The following is a 21208-nucleotide window of genomic DNA, read 5'->3' on the forward strand; positions in this document are numbered from 1 at the left end:
GGTGTGTACGTGGCAGATGATTTGGCGTTTGCCGTGAGGGGGCTCTGTCGGCGAGTGCCAAAGGGGGCAGGAATGGAGTTTGTGCTTTCACCAGCCGTTCAGAGCAGTTGGTGATGATTGGCGTCAGTGCCACCGGCTGGTGGTTCAGTTCTGAAGGCGTGGAGTTCGTTAGTACAGGGATGCTGGAGTCTGATCTGGGATCATTAGCCTGGATTAGTGAGTGAAGAGTTGAAGATGAGGAGGAGACGGTGTGTGGGAATACGAGTGATGGACAGGGACTGTGAGGGGAAAGGTAGGAAGGGTGAGGGATGGAGCAGAAGGCGGGCGAAGCTGCGCTCGGGGCGGCCGTGACCGCGCCCACACCCGTGACCGCGCCCACTTCCCAAGTCTTTAGGTGGTCGGGCTGCTGAGCTTAGACACCGGGGACGATGTCGAGCTTCGGGCGCTACAGTCATGCGGTGGTGCGCGGGATTTCGGACTCGCTTGCGGGCGGCGCTCTGCGGATGAGCCACGAGGGCAAGCCGGTGGACGCGGCGCGGGCCCGGCAGCAGCACGAACACTACGTGCGCACGCTGGGCTCCCGGCTCGGCCTCAAAGTGCTGGAGCTGCCGGCCGATGAGCAGCTGCCCGACTGCGTGTTCGTGGAGGACACGGCGGTGGTTTGCGGGGACACGGCGCTACTGAGCCGGCCCGGGGCGCTCAGCCGGCGGGGAGAGGTACGGACGCGCCCCCGGTCCCTGTCCGCGCTCCCGACGCCCTTCCCGTCCCCATCCGCGCCCCGGCCATCCGTCCTGTCATTCGCGAGGTCCTCCATTACTGCTGACCCTCCGGCCGCTCTCCATTCCTGTCCATCCTCTCTGTCCCTCACTTCCCCTGCCGTCGGTTCCTCATCCACCGGCTCCAACCCTCACTCCCCCTGCTTCCTTGTTCGTCCGCTCCGCTCCGCTCCTCACACACCCCTCACCTGTCCCTCTTCCTTGCCTCTCTCCGGTCCATCCTCTGTCCCTGTCTTCCCCTCCAGCCTCCTCTACTCTCCTGTCCATCCGCTCCGTTCCTCCTCTCCACTCTGCCCCCTTCTCCCCATTCCATACTCTCTGCCCCATCCACACTCCCCTCAGTTCCCCTAATAGCCGCCTTACGCTCCCCTCCACAGCCCGGCACCCGACCCGCCATCCACCCCTGTCCCATCGCCATACCCTATCCCTTTCTCTCGGTTATCTCCGTCGCTTTCTCTACTCAACCTTCCAGTCCTCTGGACTCCCCCTCGTCACCTCGTGTGATGTTGTTTGCAAATATTTTCTCACAGGATCTTCGAGAACATTTCCTATTTCCCTTTGACCCCTCTCCATTACCCTACCCCCTTCTAGTAAATTTACCCCTCTAGCTACCTCTCTCTATGTCAAACACAGTGAGTACGCGAAGGGTTAAGATTCCTTCAAGCAGAAGTTTCTTAAAATTATACTAGTGTTTTGCAGTATTTTTGTAATTTGGATGTACTATTTAGATTTTTGTCCTGATAGGGTGAGTTTGGTTAATAATTTCCTTTGTGATCAATGATGTTAGCGACTAACGTGGTGTTTCTAATCCCTGTTCCAACTGATGTGATTGAATCTGAATCGGGTTTATTATCACTGGTTTTGTGTATTATCACCTGAAATTTGTTTTGTGGCAGCAGTACAGGGCAATACGTTTTAAAAAGACTTAAGTTGTCCGTTGTATCCGACGTTTAGAATATTGAGGGATGATCTTATTGAAACGTATAAATTTCTAAAGGGATTGGACAGGCTAGATGCAGGAAGATTGTTCCGGATGTTGGGGAAGTCCAAAACGGGGGGTCACAGTTTGAGGATAAAGGGGAAGCCTTTTAGGACCAAGATGAGAAAAAAACTTCTTCACACAGAGAGTGGTGAATCTGTGGAATTCTCTGCCACAGCAAACAATTGAGGCCAGTTCATTGGCTATACTTAGGAGGGAGTTAGATATGGCCCTTGTGGCTAAAGGGATCAGGGGGTGTGAGGGAAGGCTGGTACAGGGTTCTGAGCTGAATGTCTACTGAATGGTGGTGCAGGCTCGAAGGGCCGAATGGCATACTCCTGCACCTATTTTCTATGTTTCTATGTGACAGGAAACCTGTGCAGAGTTTTTAAAATGGAAAAGCGTTACACTGGGGCAGTTCCATTCTCTTGACTTCCAAAGTCCAGGTCCACTGGTATGAACAAGCATCATAACTGGGGTCTTCCTTGGTTGCAGTGGGTGACCGCGACTTCCTGTGCTGTCTGCCGAGCATTGCACTACTATCTTCCTGGCCTTTGGGTCTCTCTGTAGATCTCATCTGCCTGTCTGCTGGTGCTGACTTTGCCTGCTAGGACAGGCATGTCCCCATCTCAACCAGGCATGAAGCCTGCCAGCTCTCCTCACCTGGTTTAGCCCGCCTGTTGAAGCGGTGAACCAGGATGTGGCCACTGTCATATGCAAACAGCTACTTGGAGCCACACCACAGGTGAGGATCTGAGTGGCGGCTGGGGACAGAAGGTGAGTGAGCTACCCCAGAATGGACACAACATGCCCCTTCACCAGTGGTATTACCCCTCCCTAGACACTCCATACACCCCACTCTTCTGTTCGTTATGTGCTGTGTCATATGATGAGGGCAATCACAGTCTTTCCAGGACCGTGATTGTTCTTGGCGAACTTTTCTGTAGAAGTGGTTTGCCATTGCCGCCTTCTGGGCAGTGTCTTTACAAGACGGGTGACCCCAGCCAATATCAATAATCTTCAGAGATTGTCTGCCTGGCGTCAGTGGTCACATAACCAGGACTTGTGATGTGCACCAGCTGCTCATAGGACCATCCATCAATGGCTCCCATGGCTTCAGGTGACCCTGATCAGGGGGCTGAGCAGATGCTGCACCTCGCCCAAGGGTGACCTGTAGGCTAGCAGAGGGAAGGAGCACCTTGCATCTCCTTTGGCAGAGACGTATCTCCACCCTGTCACCCAACTATTTATAAGCTATTTAGAATATGATTCAAAATGTGAAGTGTGAATCAACTGTTCAATTTACACCTCTTATTTCAGACTTTGCAGGGTAAATTTGCAATGAGGAATGATGTGAGGGAAATGTAATTTCAGTAAGAAAGTGATAGTGCTGAATTTCAAGCCTTGTGTCTTTTCTTGCTAAACTGTTCGAATCCATCTCCATTCATTTCTGTTGATGATATCAATTCTTTAGGGCTACGATAGGAAACTTTGTCACATGGTGTGAGCAGAATTATCTGCAGCTTAATGTGAAAAAGACTAAGGAGCTGGTGGTAGACCTGAGGAGAGCTAAGGTACCGGTGACCCCTGTTTCCATCCAGGGGGTCAGTGTGGACATGGTGGAGGATTACAAATACTTGGGGATACGAATTGACAATAAACTGGGCTGGACAAAGAACACTGAGGCTGTCTACAAGAAGGGACAGAGCCGTCTCTATTTCCTGAGGAGACTGAGGTCCTTTAACATCTGCCGGACGATGCTGAGGATGTTCTATGAGTCTGTGGTGGCCAGTGCTATCATGTTTGCTGTTGTGTGCTGGGGCAGCAGGCTGAGGGTAGCAGACACCAACAGAATCAACAAACTCATTCGTAAGACCAGTGATATTGTGGGGATGGAACTGGACTCTCTGACGGTGGTGTCTGAAAAGAGGATGCTGTCCAAGTTGCATGCCATCTTGATCAATGTCTCCCATCCACTACATAATGTACTGGTTGGGCACAGGAGTACGTTCAGCCAGAGACTCATTCCTCCGAGGTGCAACACAGAGCGTCATAGGAAGTCATTCCTGCCTGTGGCCATCAAACTTTACAACTGCTCCCTTGGAGGGTCAGACACCCTGAGCCAATAGGCTGGTCCTGGACTTATTTCCTGGCATAATTTACATATTACTATTTAACTATTTATGGTTTATTACTATTTAATTATTTATGGTTTTATTACTATATTATTTATGGTGCAACTGTAATGAAAACCAATTTCCCCGGGATCAATAAAAGTATGACTATGACTCCTTCCAGTTCGAGTGCCCATTCTCATGTTTTCAATTAGGGTTAATATCACTGGCATATTTTGTGAAAATTGTTGTTTTGTGGCTGTAATACTTTGCAATACATTTATAAAAATATAAGTTATTCTAAGTAATATATAAAAAAGAAAATTAAATAAGCAGTACAAGAAGAGAGGGAAAATAGTGAGGTAGTGTACACGGGTTCATCGCCTTTTCGGAAATCTGAGGGGAAGAAACTGTTCCTAAAGTCTTGAGTGTGTGTCTTCAGGCTCCTTTATCTCCTCCTTGATGTAGATGTGATCTGCCCAGTCCATCCGTGAAAAGTAGGTCACGTCCTGGGTGATGGGGGGTGGCAGTTCTTAATGGTGGACGCTGCCTTTTCGAGAATTCAAAGTATATTTATTATCAAATATGCATGCAGTATACAACCCTGAGATTCATCTTCCCACAAACTGCCACAAAAGAAAGAAACTGAAACCTGTTCAAAGAAAACATCAAACACCCAACGTACAAACAAATCACACAAACAGTAAAAAAAAGAGTTTGAAAGACAGAGAATATAAAACCTCAAAACACAGTTTAGGAATGTTCAGCTCAGTTTAGTGCTGTCTTGTTCGATGACTATGCCCCACCCCGATCAAAATTGCACAAAATAGCAATAAACAAAGGGTAATCAGAAATAAATCTTAATATGAACGATAGAGTCCAGTCCACAAACCGCATCAGTTAAACCTTACCAACACTGTGGGAGTGTTGAGCAAGAGGGAGAAGGAGAGAGAGAGACCGATCAAACACAGGCCCCCTACTCCAGGCGCAGTGAGGAAGAGCTTTCTGAAGGACGTTGCTTTTGGTCGATTTGCTTGCTGGCATCATCGCCTTCCTCCAGAAGATGTCCTGGATGCTGGGGAGGCTGGTGCCCATGATGGAGCTGGCTGAGTTCACAACTCTCTGCAGCTTTTTCTGATCCTGTGCAGTGGCCCCCACCCCTCCATACCAGATGGTGATGCTGCCAGTTTGAATGCTCTCCACAGTAATCTGTAGAAACTTGGTGACATACCAAATCTCCTCAAGCTGCTCTTTGTAATTCAATCAACATGTTGGGGCCAGGATGGATCCTGAGCGATGTTGATATCCAGGAACACAAGTCCTGAAATTTATTGTGTTGAGACAGCAATGCAGCACAATACATTTAAAAAAACAGTTATTTAAAAATATGGTTAGCCTTCCAATTTCCACCTTGTATTTCAGGTCTAACAGGGTAAATTTATATTATAAAATTGTGCAAGGAAGATGTAATTTCAGCAGGAAAGTGCAAAGTTTCAAGCCTCGTCTTTTGTTGCAAAACTGCTCCAATTTGGGTCCATGCAGTTCTCAGTTCATGTTGTTGAATATTTAGTCCAACGTTCTGGTTTGAGTACCTAGTGCCCACTCTCGTATTCTGTGTTCCAGTGTTCCAGCTTTTGAAGAAACATATATGTGAGCATTTTTTCAACTATGTCAGGTGCTTAAAATTTTCCCTCTGCCCAATATTCAAATGTTTTCAACTTAATCTGCCCAAGGAATATCTCAAGTTCAGGTTTAATTGTTGTTTAACCTTGTACATGAATAGAGCTGAACAAAGCAGTGCTCCTCCTAGGCAGGGGTTCCCAACCTTCGTTATGTCACTGGCCCCTACATGGCCACCTTTTGATGGCAAAAGAAGTACCAACAGCACACAGTGCATATCATTATGATAGCAGAATAATATAGGAAATAATATAACCCAATCACAAACAAGAGATAATCTGCAGATGCTGGAAATCCAAGCAACACACACAAAATGCTGGAGGAACTCAGCCGGTCAGGCAGCATCTAGGAAAAGAGTACAGTTGACGTTTTGGACCAAAACCCTTCGGCAGGACTCGGCCCGAAACATTGACTGTACTCTTTTCCTCGATACTGCCTGGCCTGCTGAGTTCCTCCAGCATTTTGTGTGTGTTGTAATAATATAACCCAAGATCCTGGGTTTCATGGCCTGTAGATTGATTTGCAAGAAAAAGCACGCAGCAATTCCTCTTTTAGAACGGAGATGAGGAGGAATTTCTTTAGCCAGAGAGTGGTGAATCTGCGGAATTCATTGCCACGGGCAGCTGTGGAGGCCAGGTCATTGGGTGTATTTACGGCAGAGGTTGATGGATCTTTCATTGTTCAGGGCAGAAGGATATATGGGGGGAGGCAGGAGACTGGGGCAGAGAGGAAAAGTTGGATCATCCATGATGAAATGGCAGAACAGACTCAATGGGTCAAATGGCCTAATTCTGCTTCTATAGCCTACAGTCTTACAGGCAGCAAGGGTATTTGGAGCCCAAGCTTACAGCTGACACTGCAAGGTGCTACACTACTCATAAGTCACCAGGCCCACTGATACTAAACTTTAAACCATCGTCACAGCAATGTCATACAAGCCATTGTTCATGATAAACACTTGGTGAAGCCTCCATGGGTCAATGTCGACCATGGGTGTTGCATTCTTGTTGTCTAGATGACACAACCCACGGCAGAACAATGTGGAGAGCAAGCTGTTGTCCATGTAGCAAGCTCCCCTTCTCCATGCAGCTGCTGAATCTAAAGGAACGGCAGAGACTGATACAGTTTGGCACCAGCGACATCGCAGGAGGTGCCAGTCAGCATTGGGCTCAATGTAGGACTGCCTTAGGGACTCCAGATCTGAATTTTTCCTCTGGGTTTACTCCCAAAGCCTCCCCCATGAGTGGGTATAGCCACAGGGCAGCAGAGATTTGAGATCAAAGTTTTCCTTCTTCTGGATGAGCTGCCAGCCACGGCTGACAAGCCCCATCGGCCCAGAGCGACTGGTTTTATGGCGCCAGTAACCCACCCACTAACCCTTCTCCAGTCAGTGGAAATGGTTCTGTTGGGTTTAGTAGCTAGCCCAGGAAGGCCAGGAGCTGGAATCGGTTGTCAGAGTTTATTTGAGATTTGTGCCACTGGGAGCATTTAATAGGTAATGGGAGCTTATCCCCACTACCCTCCCCACCCCACCCCCCAGCTGTGACAATCTTAAGGAGCCCTCTAAATTTCATGCGTATCAATATTCACTAGTTAGCACAGGTGCTAACCTCCCTGCCCTACTCGCTTTACACTTGTGACTTATTTTTTACTTCATTTCTCTTTTGTATTTGCACGTTTTGTATGCAGGCTGTCTTGCCTGTCCTGTTGGGTGTGACCTTTCATTGATTCTATTGTGTTTCCTGTATTTACTGTGAATGTCGACAAGAAAGTGAGTCTCAGGGTAATATAGCGTGACTATGTCCTCTGATCAATAATTTGAACTTCGAATACTAAAGCAGCACACACGACGTGCTGGAGGGACTCAGCCGGTCAGCAGCATCTGTGGAGAGGAATAAAGAGTCGATGTTTTGGGCGGACACCCTTCATCAGGGCTGGAAGGAAAGGGGGGAGAAGCCAGAATAAGAAAGTGAATACTAAGTATATTTTAGTAAATGCTGAATAATCTTCCTTTTGGATTTGTAGAATTCAGTATGTTGATTCAATCTCTATTTGCATTTTCATGCTTCCAATTTGGGGTTGAACAAGCTCTTCAACATCTTTGCAACACTCACAACACGCTGGAGCAACTCAGCAGGCCGGGCAGCATCCGTGGAAACGATCAGTCGACATTTCGGGCCGGAACCCTTCGTCAGGACTGAAGAGGGAAGGGGCAGAGGCCCTATAAAGAAGGTGGGGGGAGGGTGGGAAGGAGAAGGCTGGTAGGTTCCAGGTGAAAAACCAGTAAGGGGAAAGATAAAGGGGTGGGGGAGGGGAAGCAGGGAGGTGACAGGCAGGAAAGGTGAAGAAGGAATAGGGGAAAACACAATGGGTAGTAGAAGGAGGTGGAACCATGAGGGAGGTGATAGGCAGCTGGGGGAGGGGGCAGAGTGACATAGGGATAGGGGTAAGGGTAAGGGAGGGGGAGGAAATTACCAGAAGTTGGAGAATTCTGTGTTCATACCAAGGGGCTGGAGACTACCTAGACGGTATATGAGGTGTTGCTCCTCCAACCTGAGTTTAGCCTCATCATGGCAGTAGAGGAGGCCATGTATGGATGTATCTGAATGGGAGTGGGAAGCAGAGTTGAAGTGGATGGCTACCGGGAGATCCTGTCTGTTGTGGCAGACGGAGCGGAGGTGCTCAACAAAGCTGTCCCCCAATCTGCGTCGGGTTTCACCGACGTAGAGGAGGCCGCACCGGGAGCACCGGATGCAATAGATGACCCCAGCAGACTCACAAGTGAAGTGTTGCCTCACCTGGAAGGACTGTTTGGGGCACTGAATGGTGGCAAGAGAGGAGGTGTAGGGACAGGTGTAGCACTTACATTTACAGGGATAAGTGCCGGGTGGGAGATCCGTGGGGAGGGACGTGTGGACCCCAGGGAGTCGCGGAGGGACCGATCCCTGCAGAAAGCGGAGAGGGGTAGAGAGGGAAAGATGTGCTTAGTGGTGGGGTCCTGTTGAAGGTGGCGGAAGTTGCGGAGGATAATGTGCTGGATCTGGAGGCTGGTGTCAACATCTTTGGCAGTGATAAGATTAGGTGTTGTGTATCACAATCAGCCCATTGTTTAATGATGATAGGTCTTACAGCAGTGGGTGTGCTTTGTGTCTTCTTGTGGTTTTGTTTCACAGAATAAGATGACTTTTTGGCAAAATGACAAAAAGATTGTAACATTTGGTTCTGGATGCAATTTGCTTGTATCTAATCTCTGAAAGGAAAAATCCCAAAGAAAAAAACCAGAGCTACGGTTCTTAAGGCTGAGCTATGTTGGCGGGCTGGTGGTGTAGTGGTATCAACACTGGACTTGAGTCTGAATCCAGCCGGTTTCAGTCTGGGCACCAGAAGTATCTGTGGGGAGGAAAGGCCCGGAAATCTAGTTCTATATCTTAACATGAAAACCCTGTGGACAACTACCCTACCCATAGGGTCACCACGAGTCGACGACAACTCAACAACAAGACGACCTCCATCTCCCAAATCGCAGTAGTGAGGACGATGCACTATTTCATTAGCATGAAAGAAAAGATCCATTTATCAGGGACACTGAAAGCAGACTTAAGCACCACAGCTGGCTTTAGGCATCAGTTGAACTGTCAAGGCATGTTGGAGGGAAAAAACATTCTTTAACTCAAACATGGCTGGACTCAGATATTTTATACAGCTGGGCAAATTGTCTTAGGGTCATGAAATTGAAGATTCCCAAGAATATTAATCAGTCACGTTGATTATCAGACATGGTGTGATATTTGTTTTGTGGCCACAGTACAGCACAAAGATCAGAATCAGGCTTATCTTCACTGATACACGTCATGAAACTTGTTTAGTGGCAGCAGTACAATGCAATACATAAAATAAAGTATAAATTACAAAAAGAAATCTATATGTAGTGCAGAAGCAGTGTGCTGGTGTTCATGGGATCGTTGTCTGTGAAGGGGAAGACGAAGTCCTAAAACAGCAAGTATGTGCCTTCAAGCTCCTGTACTGCCTCCTTGAAGGTAGCAGTGAGAAGAGGGCATGTCGCGAGCAGTGGGGGTCTGTCATGGTGGAGACTGCCTTTTTTGTATCTGAGGCCTCGCCTAATGAAGATGTCCTTGATGGTGGGCAGGCTAGTGCCCATGATGGAGCTGTCTGAGTTTACAACTCTCTGCAGCTTTTTCCGATCCTGTGCAATCGTCCCTCCATACCAGACAGTTAGAATCCTCCTCACAGTCCGTCTGGAGAAATTTGCGAGTCTTTGGCGACATACCAAGTCTCCTCAATCTCCTAATGATATATAGCCACGGTCGTCCCTTCTTTATAATGATATATAGCCACGGTCGTCCCTTCTTTATAATGATATATAGCCACGGTCGTCCCTTCTTTGTAATTGCCTTAATATATTGGGCCCAGGATAGATCCTCGAAGATGTTGACGCCCAGGAACTTGGACCTCGAATAATAAGGATTACTGAGTTGGTAAATCAGGCTCTTGCTCTGGGGAAATGCTACATTTCATCACAGTAGATGTTGCAACAAGAAATGAATAGCTTTGAGGGGCAATAGCGATAGAAGCTGCTTTGTTACTTAGTAGAAAGTTGAAGAAATGATTGAGGAAAAGAAGTAAGCTGTTAAAAAAAAAATGCAATTGTGAAATCAATAGCTATGTGATTTCTTAAAATCTTTTGTTTTGCAAGATGGGGCTGTGGCAATAGCTGTACACAGGTGTTCGAATCACAGGACAAAGAGCGCTTGGAATGGTGAACCAACACTCCCTCTGGCTTGGGAAGGTGTTGCAAGGTTTACTTATTACATCTCGGGGATTTTATGAAAGTTAGAGTCATCGTTAGGTTTCAAGTTCAAATTTGACTGTCATTCAACCATGAGTGAATACAGTCAAACGAAACAATGTTCCTCTGGGGTCAAAACACAGCACCATCAGTAATAAGGTATCACTAAAATGCAGTCACAAAAAAATGATAGTGTCCAAGTCCCTGCAGCTGAACGCAATATAGCTTGTCTTCTGCTGAGTGAATATTGGGGGACAGTACCAATTCCAGCTTGGACAGCGTGCACACCGGAGTGCATGACTCTGCCTCTCTCCTGGGCAGCTGTAAACAGGCAATACTGTGGCTTCAGGCCTTGTCCCTGCTACAGATGTTGTGCAGCCCCCCCCCCCCATTGTCCGCCTCTGCCATCCCATCAATAAATCGGTGACTTGACTTGCAGTGTTCCACGTTAACAATATGCATCAGGGCCTTGAGATCACAGGGGAAGTGACTGAGATGAGTGCTCGCTGTTAGACTGCACGCTGCCTTCACGTACCGACTCCTCCGTCACGTCCCCAACGCAGGTGGCAGCACGACCCACACCAAGTCCAGCTCCTTCGGTTTCTCTGCCAACGAGCACCTCGCTGATGGAGCCAAGCCGTCGCTCTTAGTGTACAACAGGATCTTGCGATCGTAAAAAGAAAATATGTTTGCAAAAGCCAATAACGCCTTTGGTTTTGCCCTGTAGAAGCTGCTGCATTGGAGCGTGCTGCCATCTTACCGGAAGTGAGGGTTAGGTTTATTGTTAATGAAAAACCTCCTTGCAGCAGTATCACAAGCGCAGAGGATCAGCTGAGCAGAGGCTGGATAAACGTGGGTCATTTTCTCTGGAGCATTGCAGGCTCAGGGGAGATCTGGTAGAGGTTTACAACCTTATGAGAGGCATAGATAGTGGACAGAGAGTATCTGTTTCCCAGGGCTGCAATGTCTAATACCTTTTATATATAGGGATCTGTTAGTCTCATGAGACCACAGATTTGTGCCTTGGAAGGTTTCCAGGGCACAGGCCTGGGCAAGGTTGTATGGAAGACCGGCAGTTGCCCATGCTGCAAATCTCCCCTCTCCACAACACCAATGTTGTCCAAGGGAAGGGCATTAGGACCCATACAGCTTGGCATCAGTGTCATCACAGAGCAATCTGTGGTTAAGTGCCTTGCTCAAGGACACACACACTGCCTCAGCCAAGGCTCGAACTAGCGACCTTCAAATCACTAGACGAACACCTTAACCACTTGGCCACGCGCCAACGTCTAATACCAGAGGGCATGCATTGAAAGTGAAATGGGGGATGTGAGGGGTACGTTTTTTACTCAGAAAGTGGTGGGTGCCTGGAATGCACTGGCTGGTATGGTGGTAGAGGCAAATAGATTAGAGGCTTTTAAGAGATGTTGGATAGGCACATGGATGTGAGGAAGATGGAGAGAGATGGACATTGTGTAAGTAGGAGGGATTAATATTCAGATGCTTTTGATTTGCTTTTTAACTGATCTGGCACAGGATTGTGTACCACGCTCCTTTTCCTGTGCTGTACTGCTCTATGTTCTCAAACATTAATTATATACAGTCTTCACAATTAGAACAAAATAAACAACATCGGTTTTAGTGCAAGTTGATCAGAGTGGTTACAGTGTTGCTAGATTGCAGTGATTAGGCTGGTGGCTGTTACATCAGGATCAGAATCTGGGTTATTGTCACCAGCATGTGTTGTGAAATTTGTAACTTAGCAGCAGCAGTAGTTCAATGCAATACATAATATAGAAGAAAAAAATACATAAACAAATGAGTAAATCAATTATAGTATACGTATATAGAATAGATTAAAAATTGTGCAAAACTAGAAATAATATATATTTAAAAAGTGAGGTACTGTTCAGGAGTTCAATGTTCATTTATGAATCAGATGGCAGAGGGGAAGAAGCTGTTCCTGAATCACTGAGTGTGTGCCTTCAGGCTTCTGTACCTCCTACCTGATGGTAACAGTGAGAAAAGGACATGCCCTGGGTGCTGGAGGTCCTTAATAATGGATGCTGCCTTTCTGAGACACCTCTCCTTGAATATGTCTTGGGTACCTTGTAGGCTAGTGCCCAAGGTGGAACTGACTAGATTTAAAACCCTCTGCAGCTTCTCTCGGTCCTCTGCAGTAGGCCCCCCATACCGGACAGTGATGCAGCCTGTCAGAATGTTGTAACAATCTTTTAATCTACCCCTAGATCAATCTAACCCTTTCCTTCTACATAACCTTCCATTTTTCTACCATCATTTGCCTATCTAAGATGTCCCTAATGTACCATATCTGCCTCTCACACCAAAGTATGAATTTAACCTTCCAAAGTGAATAATTACAGGCTGAACTCCATCTGCCGTGTCTCAGCCCAGCTCCACATCCTGACAATGTAGCCTACAGCAACCTTCTAAATTATCCACAACTCCACCAGTCTTCGTATCATCTGCAAACTTACTAACTCACCTTTCCAATTCCTCATCCAAGTCCTTTATATAAAGAAAGATCACAAAGAGTTGGGGTCCCAGAACAGGTCCCTGTGGTAAACTTTGTTCTCTAATCTGGTGGTGTGGAACTTCAGATTTCTGTACCTCCTGCTTGATGGTAGATGTGAAAATATGGCATGGCCATTTGGTGGGGATCTTGAGGTCGTACAGCACAGAAGTGGACTCTTTCCATTTGCCCTCATTAGCACTGCTTTTTTATGTCTTGCCCATTTAATGCCTCTTCAATTTAATTTTGCCTGCTTTCATCATCTATGGTAGCATATTCCAAATATGGTTCAAAAGTTCAAAGCAAGTTCAAAGTTCAAAGTTTATACACCAAATCCAACTTTGAGATTCAGCTTCTTGCAGTCAATCACAAAGAAAGAAACACAATAGATTCACTTTTTTTAAAAAAACACATACCATAAAGACCAGCAAATCTACTGTGAGAGGGGAAAAAAGAACAAATTATTCAAACAATATATAAAAAAAAACAAAACACAGAACATGAACGGTAGAGTCCACAGCAACAGAGCCAATTCAGTGCTGAGGGGAGTGAAGCCAGCCCACAGCCAGCTTAAAGAACAGAGATCTGTTCTGGGACCCTCCTCTTTGTGATTTAAAGGATTTGAATGAGTTAGTTCAATGCTGAGGTGAGGGCTATGTAGGAAGGAAGGATTAGATTGATCTTGCAATAGGTTAAAAGATTCTAGAGATTTTATCCCTGTGTCTTTTTTGCTCATTGGCAAAATGTGCTTCAATTTGAGAAGAAGTACATTTTTTTTTCTCTCTCTTTCTAAGGGTCATTGTAATGTGCCAGGTAAGGAGTGTTTCATTGTTGCTTAACTACTTGTGTGTGGGGGGTGAGGCCTGTAAAGAATGCAAGGATGGGAGAAAAATGTACTGCCCCTTTCTTTTAAAAAAGAACACCTGCAAATTTAACTCTTAAACAGCCGTTCAATTGCGGAAGGCTTTTGCCACCGTGGAGTTGAGAAGGAAAAGGCACAGCGTCATAGAACACTCCAGTAAGAAACAGACCGTTCAGCCCATCTAATCATGCTGAAATATTACTCTGCTGGTCCCACTGATCTCACTCAGACCATAGCCCTCCATATCCCTCCCATTCATGTACCTATCCAAACTCGGAGATGTCAGGGGTAAGTTTTTTACACAGAGAGCGGTGAGTGCGTGGAATGGGCTGCTGGCAACGGCGATGGCGGTGGATACAATAGGGTCTTTGAAGAGACTCCTGTATAGGTACATGGAGCTTAGGAATATAGAGGGCTATGGGTAACCCTAGGTAATTTCTAAAGTACGTACATGTTCGGCACAGCATTGTGGGCCAAGAGGCCTGTATTGTGCTGTAGGTTTTCAATGTTTCTGTGAACCCGTCTGTACATTTCCAATCACAAACAAGAGAAGATCTGCAGACGCAAGACCTAACAGGCTGAGCAACACGCACAAAGTGCTGGAGGAACTCAGCAGGCTAGGCAGCATTTATGGGAAAGAGTACAGTCAACGTTTCGGGCTGAAACCCTTCGGCAGGACCTGAGTTCCTCCAGCATGTTGTGTGTGTTGTCCACGTTTCCACTGGCAGCTCATTACACACTCGCACCACCCTCTGAGTGAAGACATTCTCTCCCCATACCATGTTCCCTTTAAATATTTCACCATGACAAAATTTCCAGAATGATAAGATAAACAATAGATAGTGCTAAAAGACTTCTAAAGAAAATATTAGCTTTATTGGTCAAATGTACACTGAAACATCAGAACATGGAGTGAAATTCGTCGTTTGCATCAACGTTCAACGCAGTCCCTGAAGGTGGGCTGGGGCAGCCTACAGGTGTCACGGTGCTTCCAGTACCAAATAGACCCTAAGACAAGACCATAAGACAAAGGAGCGGAAGTCGGCCATTTGGCCCATCGAAGGGCCCAATGTAGCATGCCCACAACCTACTAACCCCAAGCTGTACGTCCTTGGTGATGGATTTATGTATTTTTGGGGATCTAGCATGGTAACAGGCCCTTCCAGCCCAATTACACCCATGTGACCAATTCACTTAGCAACCAGCACACCTTTGGGATGTGAGAGGAAAGCAGAGGACCCGTAGGAGAACGTACAAACTCCTTATGGATGGCAGTGAGAATTGAACCCCGGTAACTGGCACTGTAAATTGTTATGCTAACCACTATCCTACCTAGTTTACCATAACTAGGTAAACCGTTAAGTTGGGGGAACGAGTCAGACTAACACAGCACAGAGAACAGGTCCTTTGGCCCCACACCGAGCCTGTGTTTGGATCACAACCTTCTAAACCTTTTTGCCATGTAGCTATCCATATTCCTTTTCAATGCTCTGTTCTCAAGATTGTTCAAAGGCACATTTAGTATCTGAATATATATACAGTATACAACCTGAAATTCATCCTCTTCAGATTGTTTAAGGTCATTTCCAGTATGCAGGCATAAAGAAGAATGAGATCATTGTTACTCCGGACTGATACAGTACAGAAATATCAATAAGGATGACAATAATTTTTAAAAAACACAAATAAATATAAGCAGATAAGGTAGCTTATATGCATTGATTGTATGTCCATAGAGTGATACTAGACACAGGAGTGTCTGTACATAAGGTGTCTGACAGGAAATGATAAAGTAGTGCTGGTGTGGAGGGGTGGGTTAGTGGGTGGAGGTGTTGATCAGCCTCACTGCTTGGGAAAAGTAACTGTTTTTGAATCTGGTGGTCCTGATTTGGGTGCTACGAAGCCTTCTCTCTGATGGGAGTGGGACGAACAGTCCATGAGCAGGGTGGGTGGGATCCTTTATGATGTTACTGGCCCTTTTCTGGTACCTTTCTGTTTAGATTGTATGTCCTTGATGCTGGGTGGGCCGGAGCCAGTGAAATGTTAGGCAGATGTGACTACCCGCTGTATAGTCTTCCTCTCCATCTCAGTGAAGCTTCCGTACAACATACTGTACCTGGCTCAGTCATTTTCTCTGCTACATGTACCCACCCCACTCTGCATAAAGTTGTCTCTCAGTTCACTTCTAAATCTCTTTCCCCCTCTCACCATAAACCCATGTCCTGTAGTTCTTCCTTCCCCAGCTCTACAGTGAAGGAGGCTAACTCGTTTGGAGAATCCAATGCACAGGATTGCTAGAGGCTATAGACTGCCAGCCTCCTCACGGGCACAGGATTGCTAGAGGCTGTAGACTGCCAGCTTCTTCATGGACACTGCTCTCCCCACCATTAAGAGCATCTTGTACACCTCAGTCATCACCTCTCAGCCTCGTTTGCTCTACAGAGAAATGGTAAATCTCCTCCACACACTCCCTTAAGCTTCCACATCCTTCCTAGCAGGTGATGTGTAGAGGGAGGGTCTGAGGAGGAAAGGTGGAATGGAATGGTTATTGCATTACATTGAATGGATTTTAAGATGTGACTCTATGTGAATATTGAAGAGTTACTCAAGAAGAGGAAATAACTGATATTAAAAAAAAATCCATTGTGAAATCCAAAGAATTGGCTTTTTTTCCAGTAAAAGTAGATGTATCAATAACTCAAACAACAGGAATTCTGCAGATGCTGGAAATTCAAGCAACACACATAAAAGTTGCTGCGTTCACCAGCAACTTTTATGTGTGTTGCTTGTGTCAATAACTGCCATTGTGCAGGTTCCCAGAACAGGACTGGGAAGGAAGTGGAGAGTTAAACCTTGTGTCTGACTCAGAAGGATGAAAGGTTTAACATTGTTAGAGTAGTAGAACACTACAGCACAGAAAACAGGAGCTGCAGCCTATTTCGTCCATGAAGAATAATTAATCTGCTAAATCCCATCGACCTGCACCTGAACATAGCCCTCCATACCCTTTCCATTCATGTACATATCCAAACTTCTCTTAAACTTCAAAATCAATCTCCGCATGAACCACTTGTGCTGGCAGCTTGTCCCACACTCTCATGGTCCTCTTGAGTGAAGAAGTTTACCCTCATGTTCCTCTAAACTTTTCACCTTTCACCCTTAACCCATGACCTCTGGTTCTAGTCTCACCTGACCTCACTGGTAATAGTCTGCTTGCTTTTACCCTGTTTATACCGCTCTTAATTTTGATTACCACTATCCGTCTCCTCTCATTCTCCGGCACTCCAGGGAGTAAAGTCCTGACCTGTTCAACCTTTCCCTATGACTCAGGCCCTCAAGTCCTGACAACATCCTTGTCAATTTTCTGTGTACTCTTTCAATCTTATTAATACCTTTCCTGTAGATTGGTGAACAGATTGATTCAGTATTAGGTTTCACCATGATGCATGCTCTCCCCATGACCACATGGGGCTCCTTTGGGTGCCCTGGTTTCCTCCCACATTCCGAAGTCGTAAGGGTCAGGGTTAGTAAGTTGTGGGCAAGCTATGTTGATCCCAGAAACGTGGCAACACTGGCAGGCTATCCCAGCACAATCCTCAGACTCTGGACGTTGATGAAAATGACACATTTCACTGTATATTTTGATGTACGCCTGACAAACAATGCTACTCTTTAGATATCTTTATGCAAAACTGTGCATCAAATCAAAAAATTTGGGCCTCAAATTTTCCTTCTGACATGTCAGCCCATGGCCTCCTCTTAGAAACATAGAAACATAGAAAATAGGTGCAGGAGTAGGTCATTCGGCCCTTCGAGCCTGCACCGCCATTTATTATGATCATGGCTGATCATCCAACTCAGAACCCCACCCCAGCCTTCCCTCCATACCCCCTGACCCCCGTAGCCACAAGGGCCATATCTAACTCCCTCTTAAATATAGCCAATGAACTGGCCTCAACTGTTTCCTGTGGCAGAGAATTCCACAGATTCACCACTCTCTGTGTGAAGAAGTTTTTCCTAATCTCGGTCCTAAAAAGCTTCCCCTCTATCCTCAAACTGTGGCCCCTCGTTCTGGACTTCCCCAACATCGGGAACAATCTTCCTGCATCTAGCCTGTCCAATCCCTTTAGGATCTTATACGTTTCAATCAGATCCCCCCTCAATCTTCTAAATTCCAACGAGTACAAGCCCAGTTCATCCAGTCTTTCTTCATATGAAAGTCCTACCATCCCAGGAATCAATCTGGTGAACCTTCTTTGTACTCCCTCTATGGCAAGGATGTCTTTCCTCAGATTAGGGGACCAAAACTGCACACAATACTCCAGGTGTGGTCTCACCAAGGCCTTGTACAACTGCAGTAGTACCTCCCTGCTCCTGTACTCGAATCCTCTCGCTATAAATGCCAGCATACCATTTGCCTTTTTCACCGCCTGCTGTACCTGCATGCCCACTTTCAATGACTGGTGTATAATGACACCCAGGTCTCGTTGCACCTCCCCTTTTCCTAATCGGCCACCATTCAGATAATAATCTGTTTTCCTATTTTTGCCACCAAAGTGGACAACTTCACATTTATCCACATTAAATTGCATCTGCCATGAATTTGCCCACTCACCCAACCTATCCAAGTCACCCTGCATCTTCTTAGCATCCTCCTCACAGCTGACACTGCCTCCCAGCTTCGTGTCATCCGCAAACTTGGAGATGCTGCATTTAATTCCCTCATCCAAGTCATTAATATATATTGTAAACAACTGGGGTCCCAGCACTGAGCCTTGCGGTACCCCACTAGTCACCGCCTGCCATTCTGAAAAGGTCCCGTTTATTCCCACTCTTTGCTTCCTGTCTGCTAACCAATTCTCCACCCACACCAATACCTTACCCCCAATACCGTGTGCTTTAAGTTTGCACACTAATCTCCTGTGTGGGACCTTGTCAAAAGCCTTTTGAAAATCCAAATATACCACATCCACTGGTTCTCCCCTATCCACTCTACTAGTTACATCCTCAAAAAATTCTATGAGATTCGTCAGACATGATTTTCCTTTCACAAATCCATGCTGACTTTGTCCGATCATTTCACCGCTTTCCAAATGTGCTGTTATCACATCCTTGATAACTGACTCCAGCAGTTTCCCCACCACCGACGTTAGGCTAACCGGTCTATAATTCCCCGGTTTCTCTCTCCCTCCTTTTTTAAAAAGTGGAGTTACATTAGCCACCCTCCAATCCTCAGGAACTAGTCCAGAATCTAACGAGTTTTGAAAAATTATCTCTAATGCATCCACTATTTCTTGGGCTACTTCCTTAAGCACTCTAGGATGCAGACCATCTGGCCCTGGGGATTTATCTGCCTTCAATCCCTTCAATTTGCCTAACACCACTTCCCTACTAACATGTATTTCGCTCAGTTCCTCCATCTCACTGGACCCTCTGTCCCCTACTATTTCTGGAAGATTATTTATGTCCTCCTTAGTGAAGACAGAACCAAAGTAATTATTCAATTGGTCTGCCATGTCCTTGCTCCCCATAATCAATTCACCTGTTTCTGTCTGCAGGGGACCTACATTTGTCTTTACAGTCTTTTCCTTTTTACATATCTATAAAAGCTTTTATAGTCCATTTTTATGTTCCCTGCCAGTTTTCTCTCATAATCTTTTTTCCCCTTCCTAATTAAGCCCTTTGTCCTCCTCTGCTGAACTCTGAATTTCTCCCAGTCCTCAGGTGAGCCACTTTCTCTGGCTAATTTGTATGCTTCTTCTTTGGAATTGATACTCTTGTACCATGATGAGGCCACTCTCAGAGTGCAGAAACAACACAACTGGTAGCCTCCAACCTGAGGGCATGAATGTTGATTTCTTCCAGTTTTAAAAAAAATTCCCTTCCCCTCCCCTCTTCTTGTATCCCCCACTCTGGCCTCCTGCCTCTTCTCTCCTGCTTATCACTTCCCCCTGGGTTCCTTTCTCTTTCTCCAGTGGTGCAGTCTTCTCTCCTATCAGATTCCTTCTTCTCCAGCCCTTTACCTTTCCTCTCCACCTGATTTCACCTCTCACCTAGCTATCCTCATTCCCCTGCTCCCACTTTTTTTATTCTGGCATCTTCCCCCTTCCTTTCCAGTCCTGAAAAAAGGCTCTCAACTCAAAATGTCGACAGTTTATATATATCTCCATAGACGCTGCTTGACCTGGTGAGTTCCTGCAGTGCTTTGCGTGTGTTGATGTGGATGTCCGGCATCTGCAGAATCTCTCATGTTTATCAAATTCTTCGTTAACTTCTTTTGATTTGTGTGTTTTTCCAGCTGTTAATGTTATCAGCCCATCCACAATAAGGCATTGGTGAGACCGCGTCTGGAGTGCTGTGTGCAGTTTTGAGCCCCGTATCTAAGAAGGGGTGTGTTGGCATTGAGGGTCCAGAGGAGATTCATGAGAATGATCCTGGCACTGAAAGGGTTAATGTATATGAGGAACATTTATTGAGATACAGCGAGGAATAGGCCTTTCAAGCATACTGCCCAGTAATGTCTCGATTTAACCCTAACCTAATCATGGGGCAATTTACAATGATCAATTAGCCTACCAACCGGTATCAGACCATAAGACATAGGAGCAGAATGAGGCCATCTGGCCCATCGAGTCTGTTCTGCCATTCAATCATGGCTGATCCTCTTTATCTCCTCCTCAACCCCAGTTTCCAGCCTTCTCCCTTTGATGCCATGTCCAATTAAGGTATGTCTTTGAACTGTGGGGGGGGGGGGGGGACTCGAGGACCAGGAGGAAACCCACATGGTTTTGAGGAGACCGTACAAACTCTGTACTGGCAGCAAAGGGAATTGAATCCATGTTGCTTGTACTGAGAGGTGTTGTGCTAGCCACTACACTACCATTTCTTGATGGCTCTGGGCCTGTACTCACTGGAGTTCAGAAGAATGAGGGGATTTTATTGAAACCTGTTTGAATGTCCTAGATAAAGTGGATGTGGAGAGAATGTTTCCTATAGCAGGGAAGTCAAGGACCAGAGGGCACAGCCTCCAAATACAAGGACTTCCCTTTAGAACAGAATTGGAAACTTTTTCTTAGCCAGTGGGGGAATCTGTGGAATTCATTGGTTGTGGAGGCCAAGTCACTGGGTGTAGTTAATGCGGAGGTTGATATGTTCTTGATTAGACAGGGCATTACGGGGAGAGGGCAGGAGAATGGGTTTGAGAGGGATAACAGATCTGCCATGATGGAATGGCAGAACAGACTCCGTGGTCTGGGTGGCCAAATTTTGCTCTTAAGCCTTTTGGTTTTATAATGATTTGATCTGCATGAACATTATGCAAGTCAAACTTCTTACTCTATCTTGGTGGATGTGATGACTATTGACTCCATCACACCTGAGAAAATTCTGTCTTGCTATCTCAAGCCCCACTTCTGGAGTGCATACAGATCAATTAATTACAAGAATTGATAGCTGGG

At 46.1% G+C, this 21208-nt stretch overlaps 1 protein-coding gene across 2 annotated transcripts in view; it reads left to right on the forward strand.

Moving 5' to 3' along the window:
- The first annotated feature begins 381 nt into the window (after positions 1-381).
- ddah1 (dimethylarginine dimethylaminohydrolase 1) overlaps positions 382-21208 on the forward strand; it is a 154166-nt gene continuing 133339 nt past the window's right edge. For both annotated transcript variants that reach the window (XM_072273274.1, XM_072273275.1), the window contains exon 1: positions 382-716. In XM_072273274.1, coding sequence (XP_072129375.1) covers positions 429-716 — 288 coding nt within the window. In that variant the 5' untranslated portion in view covers positions 382-428. The remainder of the gene's footprint in view (positions 717-21208) is intronic.

This window comes from Mobula birostris, chromosome 12 (genome assembly GCF_030028105.1).
Source record: "Mobula birostris isolate sMobBir1 chromosome 12, sMobBir1.hap1, whole genome shotgun sequence".
NCBI classification, from domain to species: Eukaryota; Metazoa; Chordata; class Chondrichthyes; order Myliobatiformes; family Myliobatidae; genus Mobula; species Mobula birostris.